Source organism: Cryptomeria japonica, chromosome 11 (genome assembly GCF_030272615.1).
Source record: "Cryptomeria japonica chromosome 11, Sugi_1.0, whole genome shotgun sequence".
NCBI classification, from domain to species: domain Eukaryota; kingdom Viridiplantae; phylum Streptophyta; class Pinopsida; order Cupressales; family Cupressaceae; genus Cryptomeria; species Cryptomeria japonica.
In genome coordinates this window covers 230,091,216-230,111,197 of record NC_081415.1, presented here as the reverse complement: position 1 = coordinate 230,111,197, position 19,982 = coordinate 230,091,216, and the positions used below count along the sequence as shown (strand labels likewise).

The 19,982-nt window shown below is 36.3% G+C and overlaps 1 protein-coding gene across 1 annotated transcript in view; it reads left to right on the top strand.

Moving 5' to 3' along the window:
• The window catches only part of LOC131063952 (DCC family protein At1g52590, chloroplastic), a 146,133-nt gene extending 132,449 nt beyond the window's left edge, over positions 1–13,684 (top strand). The window contains exons 5-6 of the mRNA XM_059214098.1: positions 13,175–13,267; positions 13,358–13,684. Of these exons, the coding sequence (XP_059070081.1) occupies positions 13,175–13,267; positions 13,358–13,454 (190 nt within the window). The 3' untranslated portion in view covers positions 13,455–13,684. The remainder of the gene's footprint in view (positions 1–13,174; positions 13,268–13,357) is intronic.
• The last annotated feature ends 6,298 nt before the right edge of the window (positions 13,685–19,982 follow it).

Here is a 19,982-nt window from a genome sequence, read left to right as displayed (position 1 = left end):
GAGGAGCTGACCACCAGGTTGGAGGCAATAGTCGCGTGAGACTTAGTTCAGCGTACCCAGGAGTTGGATGCCGGGAGAGCAGCACGGGTGGCTATTGAGGACAAAGTGGCTAGGGAGATAGTATCAATTGAGTAGCAGTTGGTGGAAGCTGAGACTGAAAAACGTGTTTTGTAGACAAGTTTGGGTTAGGCACAGGCGGACTGTGATGGCAAAGGAAGCAATATTGGTGAAATCTGCACTTGAGCATCGGATGGTAGCAGAAAAGGGTTTTCAGGCGAGGACATAGCAAGTGTATAAGATCCGGGCCCGACTGGTGTCAGTAGTTTTTGCCGTTCATCTCTATTTTGTATTAAGTCGTCGGAGTCGACTTCTTTTCTTGGGGGGGATGATGTTGACGGGAATAATCATTATGTTATGTTGTCATATTATGTTTATGTTGTCGTCGGTAATAATGAGTTACGGCGGTCAGTTAGTTAGCCGACGGGTAGGTAGTTGGAGTCGCAACGGTTGTGTCGTACCCCTTCGGGTATTATATATTGTGTACCTTTTCTTCGAAGTAGAATCATGTTAGTAGTGTCAGATGTAATGTTATAAGAACTTATTGTACATGGACTGTGGAATTAATATATAGGCTGGTTATTTAATATATTTCCATTATGTTCTGTGCATTTACTTTCTGCATTTAATCGTTTACCCGAGAGGGCAAACAGTCACAACCAAAAGCGTTTGAAGTTATGATTGCATTGATGTGAATACAACCTCTTTGGGAGAATGTTCTATGTAAGAGTCAATATAGGTTGCTCATGTTGAATTGGCATGGCTATACTGATTCTCTTCTTTTAAATCACTAGTTTTGAATAACAAGAAGTGTTTTTTTTTTGTGGTGAATTTGCGATGGGGGTCTTCTCCTTTGGATCTGCTGTTTTTCTCGTCATCTTTGAACTCATGAAGAACATATTGTGTTTAAGAACAATATTGGCTTGTTCTTGATTGGAAGAATTTTATTTGTTCAACCAATCGACCAAGGGCAAAGGTTGCTGCTGTATCTTATTTTTGCAAATTGTGGTGATAAGACATCATCTGAAATGTCCTCCACATCCTCCACCAAAATATCAACAAACTAGAAAATTGCCGAATGTTTGAAATCCCTTCTTGGAACCTTGACATCATCTACACAATTGGCCCAATAGTCTTCAATCATAGGAATATGCATATACTTGTTCCCCAACCTTGATTGCATGATCCCCTTACTATTGAAGTGTGTTTTTCATAGAGGAACTTGAATTTGAACCTAGCCATTTTCTATGATAAACTTAGAATGTGCTACTGCTTTGCCCTTATATATTCCCAATTAAATCATAAAACCAACTCTAGGCCTATGCCTCTCTTTAAAGAGAAAGTGTATCTCATAAATTTGATGAAGATACTCCATGAAAACTCACTTGGGTACCTTGGCAACATGTAAAGGTAGGGTGTGAATCCAAATATATAAATGTAGGTGAATGTCAAGAATTGAATAAACCAATCCACACATTCAGATATGACAACTCTTGCTTTGTCAAAAATCTTTATGGGCCTTTGGTTCTCCATCTCTCATACCATGTGTATAAGGAAAGCATCATTCACCCTTTTATATTGTTTAAAAGACTTGAAATATTCCAATTGAGAGAAGTGTCTATATATGTGAGTGTGTTGGTGTGACCCTATGATGTTCAATCATGTGAACATGTAATAATGAGCCATCAAATACACAAGGTAAGATGTCACTTGAAACACACGATCCTATTGAAATTTGGCCAACTGTTTCCAAATCAAAATATTAGTTTCCTTTGCATCTAATATTTATAAGATAGAAGATCCATCACTTGAAAGTACAAGCTTCTTCTAGGCTTGTGATTCAATTGAAAGTGTGATCACAATTGCAAAATTGTCTTTGAACTTGCCTTGCCCCAAATTCTTGGGAAAAACTGGTTTCTTCTCCTTTAACCAATGCTTGCCGACTTGCTTTTGACATTCTATCAACCGATTCTGCCAAGACTTTTTGCAATCGTCTAAATCCACTTCAAGTGATTCCATATACGGGGATATGGAGAAGCTTAGCTTGATGTCATCTGATTTGAGATTGAACCAAACATGTCCATCTGTGGATGTTATCTCCCCCTTTTCAAGATCATAATACTTTACACAAGTTAGAACAAAGTCTAAGCTTTGTGTGGCAATTGGAAAGGAACCCACTTCTACAAGGCCACAAACCATTAATTTCTTTGCCACTTTACTACTTTTTTTTATTTTCTCTTCAATGTTGGATCTCTCTGGACAAACATGACATAAATCAGTTTTGACAATTTAAAGTCTACATGAGCAAGGACTGAGGGAACCTTCAAAGAAAGTGCCAAGTATTGCATCTTGTGAATGAAAATTAATCAATTTAGTCTCCTCTTTGGATGCTTGATGCCTCTGATTTAAAATACTTTCTCTGCCTTTCTCCACTTGAATTTTACAAATTTTGAGTGGAATTGGAAGAATTAGAAGTATAAATGCCTCTGCTGCTGCTGCTGTTATGAAAATTTCTGCTCAAAAAGATCTTTTATAGCTGTTAAATGTGCTTATATAGGCCTACAAAAACACAATTTTCTAATATTAAACCTTGAACATGAATAGGATTCTACAAAAGTCCTCGCCTTCAAATGTTGTTGCTGCTCCAAAAAGCCCTGCTACAAAAATCCATGCTGCTCCTATTTGGAAAATATGAATTAAAAAACTCTTTTTAAGGGAAAACATCTTCCAATTTATGTTGTGGATTATTTTTATTTATGGCTTCTCTCAATTTAGAATTGACTTTTCTTTTCTAAACACTTTTTCTTGGGGATATAAATAAGTGTTTGAATCCTCAAATAGGACATTTTTAATAGCTACACCAACTTTCATTAAGAATAGTCAGCCTAAAATAGCAGTCATTATATTTTTAGTGACTAGCTAAAAACATGCACCTCTTTTTATAGGCATGTCCCATTAGATATGTGCCTTAACAGCAGGACAATTTTAATTTTTAAACCAACTTGTGCACCTTTATATTGGCTTATGTCTAACATTTCAAAACACACTTTTATAAAAACATTTTCCCTCCAAAACAAGTCATGCATCTAAGCTTTTATACTATAAAATGTTTGTTCATGGGGCCTCTTTCTACCTTTACACATACCTGAGATAGGGGCTTGAAATGTTCAATTGTGAAGCACTTTATATTGGCACACGCTTTTGTCTATAGATGCACGTGAACTATTTTTCCATGCGCTTTCATACATGGAGAAATATTAACCTTTTGGAGAGGTATGTCATTCTGCAGTTGGGATCCTTTGAGGTGGCAAATCCATCCTCTAAGGTGCACATCAAACCATTAGAGGAAGATTTTAATCTTAAAAAATGAACTTCCATTCCTTTTTATTGATATGCACTCGAGTCTTGGTGCACACCTGAACACTATGTCACGTTTTCTTATAATTATTCTACAACACATCGTTTGGGGTTTCAAGATTGAAAAATGTTGGTTCACTTTATGCTGGTCCATGGCTAGCCTCTAAAAGGCATCTATTATCTTGCGTAGGCAATTTCCTTCATCATAGGCATGCCCCTAAATATTTGGTACACATTTTACTTGTTTGGCATGCACTTCTGCATCCATTCTCAGGCATATTGATATTCTTAGGTGTGTGCTCAAACATTAAATTTAGACATTTCAAAATTCTATTACCTTGTTTGAGGCATGTGCTTTCCCTAAGGTGTGAACTTCTGATTTGCCTAGATAAACTTTGAAATTTGTTGTTTTATTGTGGTGTGCATCTCCTTTACATGCATTTGCTTCCATTTGACTTGTACAGGTGTTCCTAATAGCTCCTATGCATGCGCCTTCTTTGTATGAGCACGTTAATTCTCTTGCCTACACAACTTCGGCCCATTGCTCTTAACCTTGTGGTCATGGGGCACAAGGCAAAAAAATTCAACAAAGCTTTTATTTCATGATGAATAACAATTTGGCATCATGTTGCACTTGTTTTGCAGCTTAATTTGAATTGGATTCAACAAGACCAAGAAGATATTTTGGATAGTGTAAGGTTCTTCACTTTCTATCAAAGAAAAAATCCTAATATTCTAGAGAGTCATAGCTACTATCCTTGATGAAGAAGGAAGAAAAACAAACCTTGTTGTGAGAAGATCAATGTTACCTCCTTTGGCTTGTTTTTAAGAACTCTATCTTTTACGTCTACACAAGATTAAGACAAACAGCGGGTCTCATAGATCTTGTTTTCTAGATGCTCCATCCTTCTTTTGATGGTGAAGGGTCTACTTGTACAAGAAGTCCTGATCTAGTTTAGATTTTCTCAAAGCTAGAAAAGAACCACTTCAAACAATGGATGATAATAATGATAATGATGATAATGATGGCAACAACAATGGTAGAAATGGTGGAAATTGGAACGATAGGCATGCTCCTCCACTCCCATGGGGAAACAATATTGGCCTTCTTATGCTTGTTGAAGGAAATGAAGCTCTTCCTACAAGATCAAAGAAACATTTTCTGAAGTTACATGGTAATGGAAATCAACACCTAGATGAGCGTATATCAACTTTCACAATGGTGTGTGTTATTGGGTGTAGCACATGGAGATGTTGCAATGCATTTGTTTTGGAATAATTAGTAGGAAATGCAACAGATTGGTTCCTACATCTTGAATCTCATTTATTCCTAGTTGGGTGGCTATGAGAAAAAAGTTCATTGCAAGATTCAAGCCAGCAGAAGGTAGCTATATTTTGTTTGCTCAACTCTCAAATTCGAAGATAGAGGATAATGAACCTATGAGAGAATTTTTTTCTATATTTAATCGTCTTGTAACAGAAATACTTGTCTCTCTAAATCCATTTCCTAAAATCCTTTTGAGCAGCTTTATAAATGCATTTCCAACCCGAATTGTTTTCTTTCTCAAATTAAGACATGGCACTGAATTAGAAGAGGCCTAGCAGCATGCTATTAAGTTAGAGGATAACATGATCACTTTTGGGAAAATGAAAAAAATATTCCATTAGGGCTTTTGTCAAGAGTTCAACTACGGTGGTGAATGATGTTATAATCATGAAAAATTAGATGCCACAACAAGCTCAACCCACACAATAGTATCAACCTCCTCCAAAAGGAACAATGTCCATCCATCATAATTAGTAGGAAATGCAACAGATTGGTTCCTACATCTTGAATCTCATTTATTCCTAGTTGGGTGGCTATGAGAAAAAAGTTTGTTGCAAGATTCAAGCCAGCAGAAGGTAGCTATATTTTGTTTTCCCAACTCTCAAATTCGAAGATGGAGGATAATGAACCTATGAGAGAATATTTTTCTATATTTAATTGTCTTGTAACAGAAATACTTGTCTCTCTAAATCCATTTCCTAAAATCCTTTTGAGCAGCTTTATAAATGCATTTCCATCCCGAATTGTTTTCTTTCTCAAATTAAGACATGGCACTGAATTAGAAGAGGCCTAGCAGCATGCTATTAAGTTAGAGGATAACATGATCACTTTTGGGAAAATGAAAAAAGGTGAATGTGGCATTGAATTAGAAGAGGCCCGATAGCATGCTATTGAGTTATAACATGACCAATTCTAAGAAAATGCGAAAAGATTCTATCATGCCTCTTGTCAAGAGTTCAGTTGATTCGTTACTAAGTTACTATAGATAAGTACAACATGATGACTGTATTAGTAGCAGATATACCACCTTGTTATGAAATGCTGCCAAGCCCCAAATTTTGCAAAGATTTAGGTTAAGAATCCAGTTGGATTGGTCATCGATAACCATTTTGGTCAAAGACAGAAAAAATCAAGTTGGAGATAGAACAAAAGTCACTTCATAATCATGAAGTCAAAGGATCCTAAAGCTGAAATTATTGTTGAAAAATGGGTCCTAGCACTTATATGATAGTAGCTGAAGAAGTAGTTAGTTAAAAAACTATTGTTTGTTTTGAAGAAAATCAAGAAGAAGAATAAAGGTTATGGAGTATGTAGTTTGACAGAGTTGTCTATAACAAGTCATGGAGTTAGAGTTGTTCTGATATCACAGAAAGGTAAGTTATGGCCTTTTGCTTACTGTTTACAATTTGATTGTACCAATAAAACTTCAGACTATGAGGTGTTTCTGTTAGGACTTAAGAACACTCACGACATGAAAATCCATTTGTTGAAAGTCAACAGAGATGCAGAATTGATTATCAAGCAAATAAAGGAGCAATGTCAAGTGAAGATGGATCGCCTTTAGCATTTAAAATGTCAAGTTTGGGATGCAATAGAATGGTTTGATGCCTTTTCTATTGAATACATTCAATGTACAGGGAACAAAAAGTTGATGCTCTTGCTATTATAGCTTCTTCTCTCATGCCACATTCATATTTTTTCCTAGAACACATTCACAATTGAGTTGATCTATTGGCCAATAGTACCATAAAATTTAGAGAATCAGGAAGTTTTCAATGATGATTTTCATGTTGTTAATTCCGTAGAAGCTAACAATCACTTGACCAGCTTATTCTTTGAAGTTCGTTCCTCTCCTTACCGAGAATCAGTTTAGGAAGATTAGGTTAAATGCTGAATTTGGAATTATTTAGTTGAAATGCAATAAAATTCCAAATGTCATTTAAGAACACTTTTTATAGAAACGACCTATATTGAAGACCAAATTAGTTCTCAATCAAAGACATCAAATAGGATCAAGTCATTGCTGATGAGGAGCCCTGACTGGTCAATTTGGGCAAGTGTTGTATCTTTTAAAAAGAAAAAAGTTCAGAACTCTTTTTCAACAATAAAAAGATGTGTTTGCATGGTCCTATGAAGATTTAAAAATTTTCATTCCAAATTAGTTGTCTAAAATAATTCCTCTTAAAACAAAAGTCAACCCTTTCGAGCAGAAGTGACAACACTACAATTGTGTGTATAAGGAACTATTTGTGTATAGATTCCTAAGATGTTGGCAGTGAAGATCATATATCCAATACACCATTCCACATGGTTATCTAATACTATTCCTATTTGCAAGAAGAATGGAGGTATTAAGATTTGTGATAATGTCCCTAGTTAGACAACCTTAGGAAATATGCAATTTTCCTATTTGTGTGCAAGCTGAAATGCTGAAGAATGCAAAATATAGATGCCAAACCCAAATGAAGAAATGTTGATCAACAATCTTTAATGCTGATTTGAATTTAGAAACTCTCCAAATCCCAAAATAATCAATTATACAGCAGTTCTGAATTATTTATGGCTGGTACGAACCTAGAAACCTTACATGATGAAAATATGACAAATATTATAGCAGATTTGACATATAGCAACTGAGGAAAATTATGAAATGCTCATACATGCTTCACAATTGGTCATGGACAGATACAATAAATTAATGCCAATGGCCAATGGTTTTAGGCTTCAGCCAATATAAACATCATTTAAATCACAAACAGTAGCGATAACTGGTTCAGCAATTATGGCACCTAATTTAATAATTTTTTAAGCAAATATACAAATTACAGTGACCCCAAAACCTCCTAAAATCATCCAAATCAGATCTATGACTTTGCACCCCAGTTTATTTATTTATTTCCAGTGAAAATCATGAAATATTCACCTTACAACTTTTGATTGTGATTGATTCACAATGCAAAAAATGTTGTTTAGCTCAAATAAGGTTGGAAAACATGTAATAAAAAAATGATTGAAATGGTGCAAGCACTTGTGGTGATAGCTGGTGGCTATAATGCAAGTGGTACTACAACCCTTGAAACAATGAGTAATGCTTGAAAGCTTGAAACCCTCCAATAATCAACAAATGTTTGTACAACAGATTAACACCTGAAACTCCCAAAAATAAGCAATTTATATGACTTAAATGACTTGTACAAGAGCAAGGAGGATTAGTATGGTGGCTGGAAGCAACAATACAATGACAAAAAATGCTTAAGTAGTAGCAACCAATAGCACATGATTCCTGAAACACTTAAAATTCATCAACCCTATGACTTAAACCATTTGTACAACTGCAAATGGTGAAATGTAGTGGTTGGAAATGATGATGACAACAGTCTTAAATTTGTGTGCAGCATTAGATACCTCCAAAGCTTGGAAAATATTGATAATATGATGATATGACTCATGATCAACAACAATTTTGAAAAACTCTGCGATTCTTTTGTAGACTCGCGAGTATTCGCGCGTCATTTTTGAGCGCGAGTCACTTGCCAAATAACTCGCGAGTATTCGCGCGTTATTTTTGAGCGCGAGTCACTTGCCAAATAACTCGCGGCAGAGTTATTCTAAAACTTACGGCGATCCTTTGAGGTTAAAATCGTGGAAAATCGCAGAAAAACAGCGTAAAATCGCCACCTAAAAGGAAAAGCTATTACCTATCCAAAAAGCCTAATTTTTTTTACCCATTTTTGGGCGTTTCAAGCCACAACAGAGACATTATGTGTTGACGTGAAAATGAAAAAAAGGGCTCGACGCACAGTAAAAGGGCTCGTGAGCAAACACCAAATTTTCTACATTTCCGGTAAATCGACGATTTTAGTGTTGTAGTTTAAAAATAACATTGATTCAGATTCATTCCGGCCTTTGTTTGGCACATGACAAGCGATTGAGTAAGAGCACAGGTCGAGCGATCAAGGGTTTTATAATACCATGTAAGGCACACTGTTGTATTAATCGCGTATTAATATAAGGCGATTAGTACAACATTTAGACTTAACAATCGCCTTAACCCTTAATATTAATGTGTTATATATATGTAACAACGAGTTAATCGATTACAATTAATATTAAGGGCACGCATCAATTATTATAATGTTAAATTGTTATAGAAATTAATATAACAAGAGTATGTATTAATATTGAGACGTTATATAATTTTAATATAACAATAATATAACAATTTGGCATACATTGTGTTTTTCAAGAATATTTTAAGAAATTATATATTTTCAAATGTTCGATATATTTGCCGAGTTGTTGCCAATTTTTTCCAAGTTTTTTGGGAGTCCCTAGTTTTTAAAAATTTGGGGCTGGCCTAGTCATTGCCGAGTTCGAGTTTTTCAACTAGGATGATATCTTCTAGATTTTCTTGAAAATACTTAATTGATCCAATCCTTGAGAGTTAAATCCTCAATCTTTGACAAATCAACACAAATGTGATCCCTCAGGGACAATTTTTTCCCTCAAATACAAATTTGGAAGCCAAGAGGGTTTTTGTCCGTCGGATCTCCTACATAATGGATTTTGTGTCTTTTGAATACTTCAATTTCTAAAATGGAAGGAATGACAAAATAACAAAATGACAAAATGACAAAATGGATGATTTGATTTGAGAAAATTACTTTCTTTTACAATTACCTTTTTGGTCCCTCCATTTGAATTTACTTTCCTTCCAATTGTTAAAAAACACTTTTTTAATAACATATTGAATTCACTTTTCCTTCCAAATATTTAAAAATGTTTTTTAAATGAAATATTACATCAAATGTTTAAAAAATACTTCTAAAATAAAATATTACATAAGCTCAATAATAATAAAGTTGCCCTTTTGAAAAACATTATTGGGCCCAACTTAAAAATAATATTTCTGTTGATTTCCAAAATTTGACTCAAGCTTCCCTAAGGATAATTATCCTTTTCCATTCATGGATCATACTCTTCAAACAGTGATAAGTTTAAAGATGTCATTATTGGATATATATTCAAGATACAATCAGATTGCAGTTGCAACTGAAAATCAATACTAGATAGCATTCACTACTCCATGGGATAGGTTTGCTTACAAGCGGCTTTTGTTGAGTCTCATCAACACGTGCTATCTTTTAACAAGCAATGAATTTGGCATTTGATGACTTCAAATGTAAGATAATTGTAGTTTATTTGGAAGATCTTATAGTTTTCTCAAAGAGACATAACGATCATTTCTAACACCTAGCAAGCATATTTGAGAGATGTAGTTTTCATGGTATTTCCTTGAATCCAAAGAAATCTATTTCTGCAATTACTGAAGGAAAGTATCTAAGGTAATAAGGTCAATCCTAGTAAGATTGATGTTAATCTAAGATGCCGGATCCAGTTTAGGCTCGGGTTTGGGGTTGAGGGTTTGGTTTGCGGGTTTGGGCAAAATGTTTTGGGGGTTTGGGTTTGTTTTGGGTTCATCCATACAAAAGAATATAAAATCAGAAATACATACATATATGCAGCAGTAATTATGTTCAAAATACACCACCATATTTATAGTCAAATAACATAACAAAATATACCACCATATTAATAGTCAAGTATTAGTCAAACTCTAATGTCATGATATTAAACTTTAAAGTTCAAAAATAATAATGTCAGGTGTCAACAGTCAGCCATCGTTTATCATTTGATCAAATATCATCATCATCCATATTAGATGACTTATCTTCTTGTAGGTCATTTGACATGACAATCATTTGTGATTATAAGCTCTACAGACTGTAGTCTCAATAGACTATGAATGACATTTCATAGATAACAACTTGATGACTGTCATATCCATGGCTCTTCTAACACTGTGATACATAGGATACTCTTCATAGAACACTATGATCTCTCTTTTGATACCACTATCATTTGAAGTTTACTATGACTCTCTTGATGGCTTATCTGTACATTGTCTTTGTTTGGTGCTGATCACAAGGTATTTACACATATTAATATTGCTTCTTTTTGAGTTTATAGGACCTTGAAGTGTCAAGAATTTGAATAAGACTTAAGGTATTCTTAAAGTAATGAACTGGCCCTAAGATTTTAACATGGTTCTAATCCTTTCTCACTATTATCTATAGATCACTGCCCCTACACACTTGATAGAGTATTGAAGGCAGTTATTTGATACTCTTGCAAACACAATCCATTGTTATTAACAATGATAAACATGATTTATGCATAGTTATAAATTTGATAACATTACAGATTGAGAATTGAATATGCAAGGGTTTATGATTTATATTAGAGCTTCCATTTTGTTTCAAGCATAGAAACCCAGTGATTATTCCTTGATGCCATGGTTTTAACAATATTTTTATCATTGCTGTAGATGGATACCTTACAATACAAAGAGAGAAAAAAAACAAAAACAATCTAAAGAACATTCAAATTCACTGACTGGACACATCTGGAGGTAAAATTTGGCTTGGGTTCACGGTAGAACCCATAGGCTGTAGGCAGGACCTTAGCCAAACCCACAGAGGACCGGACCAGGAGCAAAATCCAATAAGAACCAGACCAAGATCCGAGGGGTGCAAGGGAAGGACCCGGTAACATAGATGTTAGTCATAATCTCTCTCGGGCAACTAGCAAAACTAGTGTGAATTCCTATTTCATTAAAGTCAATTTCTAGCAAAAGTTTGTATCAGATTTTTCAACACTTACAAAGGCCATATCAGCAATGATGAAGAGAACCATGGTTTTCAAGTCGATAGAAGAAGGGGGAAACCGCCTTTTGTAAAGATCAAAGAAGCTATTAGCAAAGTTCCAATGTTAGTACATCCAAATTTTGATAAATAAATTATACTCTGTTGTTATGCTTCGAAACATATCATGTTGGCCATTCCCATGCAAAAGTTACAAGAAGATACAAAATCCCTCATCACTTTCATGAGTAGCAATTTGAAGCGCCATGAGATACGATATTTATAAATAGAAAAACATGCCTATATTGTGATCAGAGCAATCTAGAACTTTGAGTTCTTTATATTGAATTCTTAGACCAAAGTTTTCATGCCAAATTCATTGGTGAAGATCATGCGATGCGATATTTACAAATAGAAAAACATGCCTATGTTGTAGTTAGAGAAATCAAGTACTTTAAATTCTGTCTTGAATTATTAGACCAAAGTTTTCATGCCAAATTCATTAATGAAGAACATTCTTACTCAACAAGAGATGGGCTCCAAATGAGGAAAGTGGATTGCAAAGGTTCGGGGATATGATCTTGAAATCAAGCCTACAAAGTTGATACACTGGAAGGATTGTGTCAACTAATAGCTGAGGATGGAGGTAAGAAAAATAAAGAGACTATTATTTCCATAGATGATGAACCCTCTTTAATGTTTTTTGTCACTTCTATAGATGAATGGTATGTATATGTAACATATTTCTTAACATATGGAGACTTTCCAAGCCACATGGATAAGCAACAAAGAACTTTGAAGTTAAGAGCATTCAAACATTTTCTATGGAAAGGTGTTGTACAAATGAAGTCTTGATGGTACTTTCTTGAGGTGCACGAGTAAAGAGCAACAATAAAAGTTGATGGAAAGCTTTCATGACAAAGCCTTTGGAGGCCACTTTCCATCACGGGTTATAGCTTTCAAGATATTGAGGGCACAATATTATTGACCAACCATGTTTCGTGATGTATACAAGTGGGTATAAAAATGTCAGGTTTGTCAACAATTTTTTGGAAAGCGCTGTCAGCTATTCCATTCAAACCAATTATCATTAAAGCCCCCTTTCAGAAACGGGGGTTGGATTTCATTGGGCCTTTCAACCTGAAGTCTAGCAATGGGCATATGTATGTTCTTATCGATACAAATTATTTCACATAGTGGGTCAAGGCCATACCTACATAGACGTTACTTTAGAGGTTGTGTGAGATTTCTTGAAAGAGAATATTCTTTCACATTTTGGAGTGCCTCATAAGATTTTGATAGATAATTCTTTGAGTTTCTCTTTCAAAGAGATCCTAGAATTTTGTATTGAATAAGTCTTCCAATAAGATCCTTGTCACAATCATTTGAAAATTGATAACTGCCAATCAACATACTTGGCATAAGAATCTATATGTTGCCTTTTGGGAAGATATGATTACTCTGAAGAGGGCCATTAGCACATCACCATTCATCACTATGTATGGAACAAAAACAGTTTTGCTTATCACTTTAGAGATATCAGCATTGTAGTTAGCCATGCTTATCACTTTTTGAGCCATTTGCTTCAAATATTTCTTTCATAAGATATTTTTCATGAGAACCAACTTCCATCATGTCCTTATTTTTTGTCAGTATGTTCAGGAGTATATATAATGCAAATTTGCATAAATTTGGAATAAAAGAAAGTTGATTGTTTTCTTGCATGCAGATCATTTATCAAGTCAGAAGCAGTACTGCGAATTTTTGCTTACCTGGATTTACCTTATCCTCAGCTAGCAACGTTTTTGTATCTTTTTCCATTGTAAGTTTTGTCCGTCTTTATTATTTACAAGTTGCAGACATACAAACTATTATTTTCTTACATATCTTAACACAAAGTGGGGTGTGGCAGGCTACTGAGAGATGTAGTATATGATAGTGTTGCCAACAATCGTTATGACCTTTTTGGAAAAGCTACTGAATGTGAAATAAGTGATTTACCCTCTTAACCACAATCTGATTAAAACATTTAGGTTAGCTTTATGCCGGTTAGGATATGGAAAATTATCCATGATATGTATTCCTTCCATATTTTTTATGGGTTAGTTTTCTTAGGAATTATTCTATTGGTACAAATACTTAACTGTAATATACTTTTTCTTGATACATTTCATAACACTTCATCGACTTCAATTTGAAAATATCATCTCAGCTTGGAAGTATGTGCTATTCATTTCTATTCAAGAATTGCTAATTTTACTGATGAGATGGATTGCTTTGGAATATAAATCCTTTGATCGTGCTGGTTTGAGTAAAAGCTAATTTTGTACAAAAATCTTATATGAAGTGCAAGTTTTGACTTTGATTTAAAAAGCCAAATTTAGTAAATAATGTCAAACTTAGACTTCATTGTTAGAATCAAAGGATAGATCTTGCATGTGTACATATGCGTTCAAAACAAATGTGGTCAAGAAGCCAGCTACTTGGAACAGCTTGTGGTTCCCTGAATCTTATGGTCATTCGCATCAGTACTAGGGTAAGTGTGAACTCAAATCACATGGTTTTTATGTTCTATATAATAAAAACTTAAGCTGAAACAATAAATATTTTGCACTTGCATAGAATACAAGTTGGCTAGGGAGCTATCATTTTGAAAAATACCACTTTCATGTACAACAGAAATCCAAGGCTAGCTTACATGGGTATAGTCAAAAAGAGGTATATTTCAAAAGGTAAGAGTCAAGACAACCCTAAATCTGAGACCAAGAAATTTTAAGCCATTTCTTTCCAGAAGGAGACAAGCAAAGTGCAGTGCGAACATGTCACTCCCTGCTCTTTATCAAATATATAGACAGAAAAGTTGAGTTATTTGCTTAGGATAGGCAGAAAACATGCATAGTATATAAAGGGATGTGATGATTATGCAAAGAATGTTACATAATCTGATCCACATTTTTAAGAAAAATTATATGGACAACTAGAACTGCCGAGGTGGCCAGTCATGATGGTTAGGATTGAAGGGTCATGACATTTATTGTTAGGAGATAGTTCATCATGTTATTCCGCCTATCACCACATAGCTATAGCTAAAAAATGTTTGACCATCACTCTTTACATAGATATTTATTTCACCCATGAATAGATAATAATCTGCCATAATGTTTAGGTATATAAAATAAAAATACAAAGATTTTCTGCTTTTGGACTTGGACAATTGGGAAACATTATCCTTTTTCATCCCCTTTGGCTTATGTATTTTTGTGGTTCAAAACTACTCTAGTTATTCCTAAATAGATGCTTTTACAATTTCCATTTAATTTATTGACAAGACAATGTCACCTACATTTTAGAGTTTGCATGCAGTCCATAGGGATCGATACACACTAGGGTTTGCGACTCAACTCGAGGTTGCATGGAGTTAATGGCCTCAAATAAGATTGAGAGTACAATGGAGTCTAGTATTGGTCCTACAGGTGATTAGTGGACCAAGGCCATAAAGTTGTGATGTCATGGGGCAAACATGATTGACCAAGAGCATAAGTGTTGTTGCAGCATCATATAACACACTGTGTTATACGCACAAGGATATATAGGAGGAATTGTGTTGGAAATGTATTGTGAAATCTGGTCTGACTCAGACAAATTTATCTGCAGTTGTGTATAAAATGCTGTGTTAGTCTCATGCAGTTACAAGGAGTATCAGTCACAGTTGTCAATAACACGTAGGTTATTGCTATGAAGTTACAAGCCAAGAAATGTTAAAGATCCTTTATTTGGCATTTTTTCGGCATGACTGTGTTTCTGTCTCGTTGACATCATCTATTTCGATGTGACTTGGTCTATTGTTGTGATCCATTTCAAGATATGCAATCATTTATAAGCTATATCAACAGAGTCTTTTTTTTTGGTGAGACGGAGTGGATGTTTGGCTGACATGTCTTGATTTTGATGTAAGCTTGCCTTTCGGCAAGACCCTTTCTCCCTTTGGCTACCCCTTTGGACTATACCGAAATATTTTTGTTTTGGTGTGATTGTCTTCAAGTCTTGGCAATGATGGAGTTGGTCTATTAGGAAGTCAATAACACGCAGGACATAGCAACCCCCCACTATCCCGTGGCATGATGGATGTGTGAAAGGTGACAATGAGGGGTTAAAAGAACAAAGACAACAATTGGGCTTCCTGCTATCCCGTGTCATCAAAACGTGAGAAGCGATGGTCATGCGGGGCAAAACAAGGAGGAGCGAGATATGTATCCCTCTATCTTGCATCATTCAAGATGAGCAAGCAATGGTCATGTGGGATAAGATAGTGAAGCGAGAGATGGTCCCCGCTATCCCGCAGCACGCTGAGGGATGAACAGAGGACCCTGCGGGGTAAATGAAGACAAAGAGAACGACGAAGTCTCTTATCCCACATGGGTTAAGAGTTCATGATGAGAGCCGTGCGGGCTAAAAAAAAGTAAAGGGAGACAAGTTCCCTACTATCTCGCGATGTCAAAGACCATAAGTTAGAACTCTTATGGTGCAAGATAAACTAAATATTTGTACATCCCACCAGCCCGCATGGGTAAAGAGTGCTTGCAAAATGATGATACGGGACAATGAAAGGAAAGAAAGAGATAGCCTAGCTAGATTAATAGTCCACGTGGCGATTGAGCCTGGTTGACCAGATGACCTAGATGACGATTAAGAAGACTTTTGATGCCACAGATGTCTGCCAATAGACTTGATGGTCCAAAAGACGTTGACCAGGATTGACCAAGTGACTTGGACACTGAAAGAGATGATTTTAGCCACATGACTGCATGTCGATAGGCAAAATGATCTTCATGGTGATTGACCGAGCTTGACTAGATGTTTCGGATGCTGAAAATGAAGACATGTGGCTCCCAAGTGGTTGAAAGGGAATTATATTTAAAGAATTCAGTGAATGCAGAATTGGTACACATAAATGAGGTGGTTGTCGATCCAATTAGAGCAGGTTGATAGGTTGATAAAGAATGCATTAATGGCGACCAGGCTAGCAGACTGGTGTGCGACTCGAGATGATCAACATAGAAGGATATTCGATCTCATTGGACATATGAAGATTACTAAAGATAGTAATCAGTTCACTGAGAAGAATGAAGCAACATTTAATGATGATCCATTTGTAGAGAGAGTTGTTGAGCTTTTTGAGGCTCAAGGAAATCTGCCAGGCTAAAGATTACCAAGTATAGTAATCCAATATCGGAAGCATGATTTGAATGCAAATGTTTTCCAAAGAGAAGGCATTTATTATGAGCAGTTATCTATATGAACGATGTGTACAGAGAATCTGATTGATATGTAGACATGATCTCTCAGAGGTCGAGGAGATTTGATGCAGAAGCATCAGTCTAGTTCTTACCGGTTGGGCAGTCTTCAGTGGAATTGCTTGAGATCGTGGCATTTCTTCTTGTTTGAGTGTTTAGTGTTGTGGTTTTGGGTTTATTCCCTTGTATTTGTGGTCTTTGTTGTGTTATTTTCATAGCATTTGGCTTTATTTTCGGTGAAATGTGGATTTTGGTTTTGGCCCGGTTGATATGTTCTTACCAGTTAGTCTGACAATGTGTTGAGCAAAATGGAATCGGGTTGCAGTTGACCTCCGTGACTTGTGGATCGTTGGAGATGTTGCTTTGGGCCTTGGTCAGTATTCCTGGAGGTCCTCGCATCGTTTTATGTTTTGTATTTGTTCTTAGTGATTTGAGCCGACTTGTTACCATTGCACGTTTCATGAACCGGTTGGTCTTTGGGCCGAATTGATTGAGTTGTAATTATTTGCAAACGCTATATATGGAAGTTGGTGAATCATTTGAGAAGATAAAGAAGTTAGAAGATAAAAGACAAAGTTTTGAGATCGAGCGAAGATGTAGATCCGGTGATATTCGGATCCGATTGGACTAAGGCCGGAACGCTGAGGTCCAGACTAGGGTAGAACCGATAGACTGTTCTTGGAAGCCGATTTGATATGAGGAAGATCTGTGGATCTTGTAATTGTGTTGTAAACGTTATTTGTATCTTGGATTGCAATCCAACATGTGGCATGTGTAATTCTTCAAATTGTTATAAGATTTATTCAAATTGTTTACCGATTATGTGTTTTGTTATGTTACCGGTTGTTCTTTCTATTGTTTTTGGCATCTTGTTACCAGTTACCAGTATATCTTGCATGGTTTATGTGTTAAGTTGCAAGGTTGGGTTGTTCTTCATTGGATCTCCCTGCCTTGAATGCATCAAGTGGTATCGGAGTTGGTTTGTGAACCTGTTGTTGGACAAAGTGTTGTTTGTGCACCGGTTGGTTGGAGAGAGAATTGAGGCAACTTGTGGACTTGTTCAGATTGCCGAGCATGAGGCAGGGCAAGGTTTGTAGGTAGATCGCCAATCCTAGAGCTTGAGCTTGAGGCAATTAGAGGGTAGAGACTTGAACATATCGTTGATTGAGAGAGGTCGCAGTTTGGACCGGTAGATTGTTGTGTAGAGGCAACCCCAAGTTGTAGTCAGATTGTCGAACCCCATGAGGGAGTTGCAAGTACCTACTAACCGATCGTCGAACCACATCAAGTGATGGGACTCACTTTTCAATTAACCCCGAGAGTCTGATGCAAGAGCACGGGTCTATTCTTACCAGTTGGGCAGTTTTCAATGGAATCGCTTGAGATCGTGGCATTTCTTCTTGTTTGAGTGTTTAGCATTGTGGTTTTGGGTTTATTCCCTTGTATTCGTGGTCTTTGTTGTGTTCGAGTTTCATAGCATTTGGTTTTGTTTCCAGTGAGATGTGGATTTCGGTTTTGGCCCAGTTGATATGTTCTTACTGATTAGTTTGACAGTATGTTGAGCAAAATGAAATCGGGTTGCGGTTGACCTCAGTGACTTGCGGATCGTTAGGGATGTTTCTTTGGGCCTTGGCTGGTATTCCTGGAGGTTCGCGCATCATTTTATGTTTTTTATTTGTTCTTAGTGATTTGAGCCGACATGTTACCATTGCACATTTCATGAACCGATTGGTCTTTGGGCCGACTTGATTGAGTTGTAATTATTTGCGGATTGTATATATGGAAGTTGGTGAATCATTTGAGAAGATAGAGAAGTTAGAAGATAGAAGACAGAGTTTTGAGATCAAGCGAAGATGTAGATTCGGCGAGATTCTGATCCGGTTAGACTGAGGTCAGAAGGTTGAGGTCCGGAATAGGGTAGAATGAACAGACTGTTCTCGAAAGCCAATTTGATATGAGGAAGATCTGCGGATCTTGTAATTGTGTTGTAAACATTATTTGTATCCTGGACTGCGATCCAACATGTGGCATGTGTAATTCTTCAAACTCTTCTAAGATTTGTTCAAACTGTTTACCGATTATGTGTTATGTTATGTTATCGGTTGTTCTTTCTATTGTTTCTGGCATCTTGTTACTGGTTATCGGTATATCTTGCATGGTTTATGTGTTAAGCTGCAAGGTTGGGTTGTCCTTCATTGGATCTCCCTATCTTGACTGCGTCAAGATCAGATTGAGAATCCATTTTTGGAGGGAAATCCTGTAGGTACAAAGATGACCAAGAACACTGTACAGGTGATGAGATTTGGCAGCTGCGGATGTGATTGTTGAGTTGGCAGATGCAAGCTAGGGGATGTCGATCAAAAGAGAGTAGTGCATTCAGTAAGTTTGTGGTTGTTGAAGGTGAGAGTAGAAGCTCTACAAAATAGAGATTATAGAAAATAGAGAGAAGAGGATTGTAGAGAAGCATCTCACGCAGGTGTCAATAACATGATGTCAGTGCATGAATAACACTACAAAAGAAACTGCATGTAGAATGTTCAGATGTGTGGAGGAGACAAAAAGCAGCTAAGAGTCAGAGCAGAGAGCAGGCAGTGAAGAGCTTGAAGAATAGAGGAGAGAAGCAGAGACCAGTGACTAGAAGTGTGAAGAGTTGAGGTAGATAAAACAGTGGGTTATACACACTGTGAGAGGCAAAGAAAGAGGATTGAGCCAATAAAAAAGCAGAGAGATGGTTGCAAAAAAGAGAAGAGCACAAAAGGCAGAAGATAGAGAGTAGAGAGTTGAGATTGAAGCCTAAAGTCTGAGAGCAGAAAATAGTCAGGTCGATCTCAAGAGTAGGATATTTGTGAGTTGCAAACCCTCATTTGCAACAAGGTACTCAAACTGTATTTAATATTTGTTCATCGTAAATCTCTAAGTGGGTGCTCAAAGCTAGGGGTTGGTGCCCATAAAGCTAGGGGTTGGTTTTCCTTTGGGTTGGTGCCCATAAAGCTAGGGGTTCGTACTCCTTTGGGTTGGTTCCCATAAACTTCAGGGGTTGGTGCTCCTTGATTTGGTGCCCTAAAATTTGTAATCAGTTTTTATTTGTGAGGTTGGATTGGAGCAGTAGACTCCAGCAACATTTCTCACCAAGGTTTTTCCCCACCGTGGGTTTTCCTCATATATCTTGTGTTATGGGTTTGCCTCTCAGGTGTGTGTGTTGATTAGTTTAATATCTCTGCTCATAGCTCATTGATTTATGAT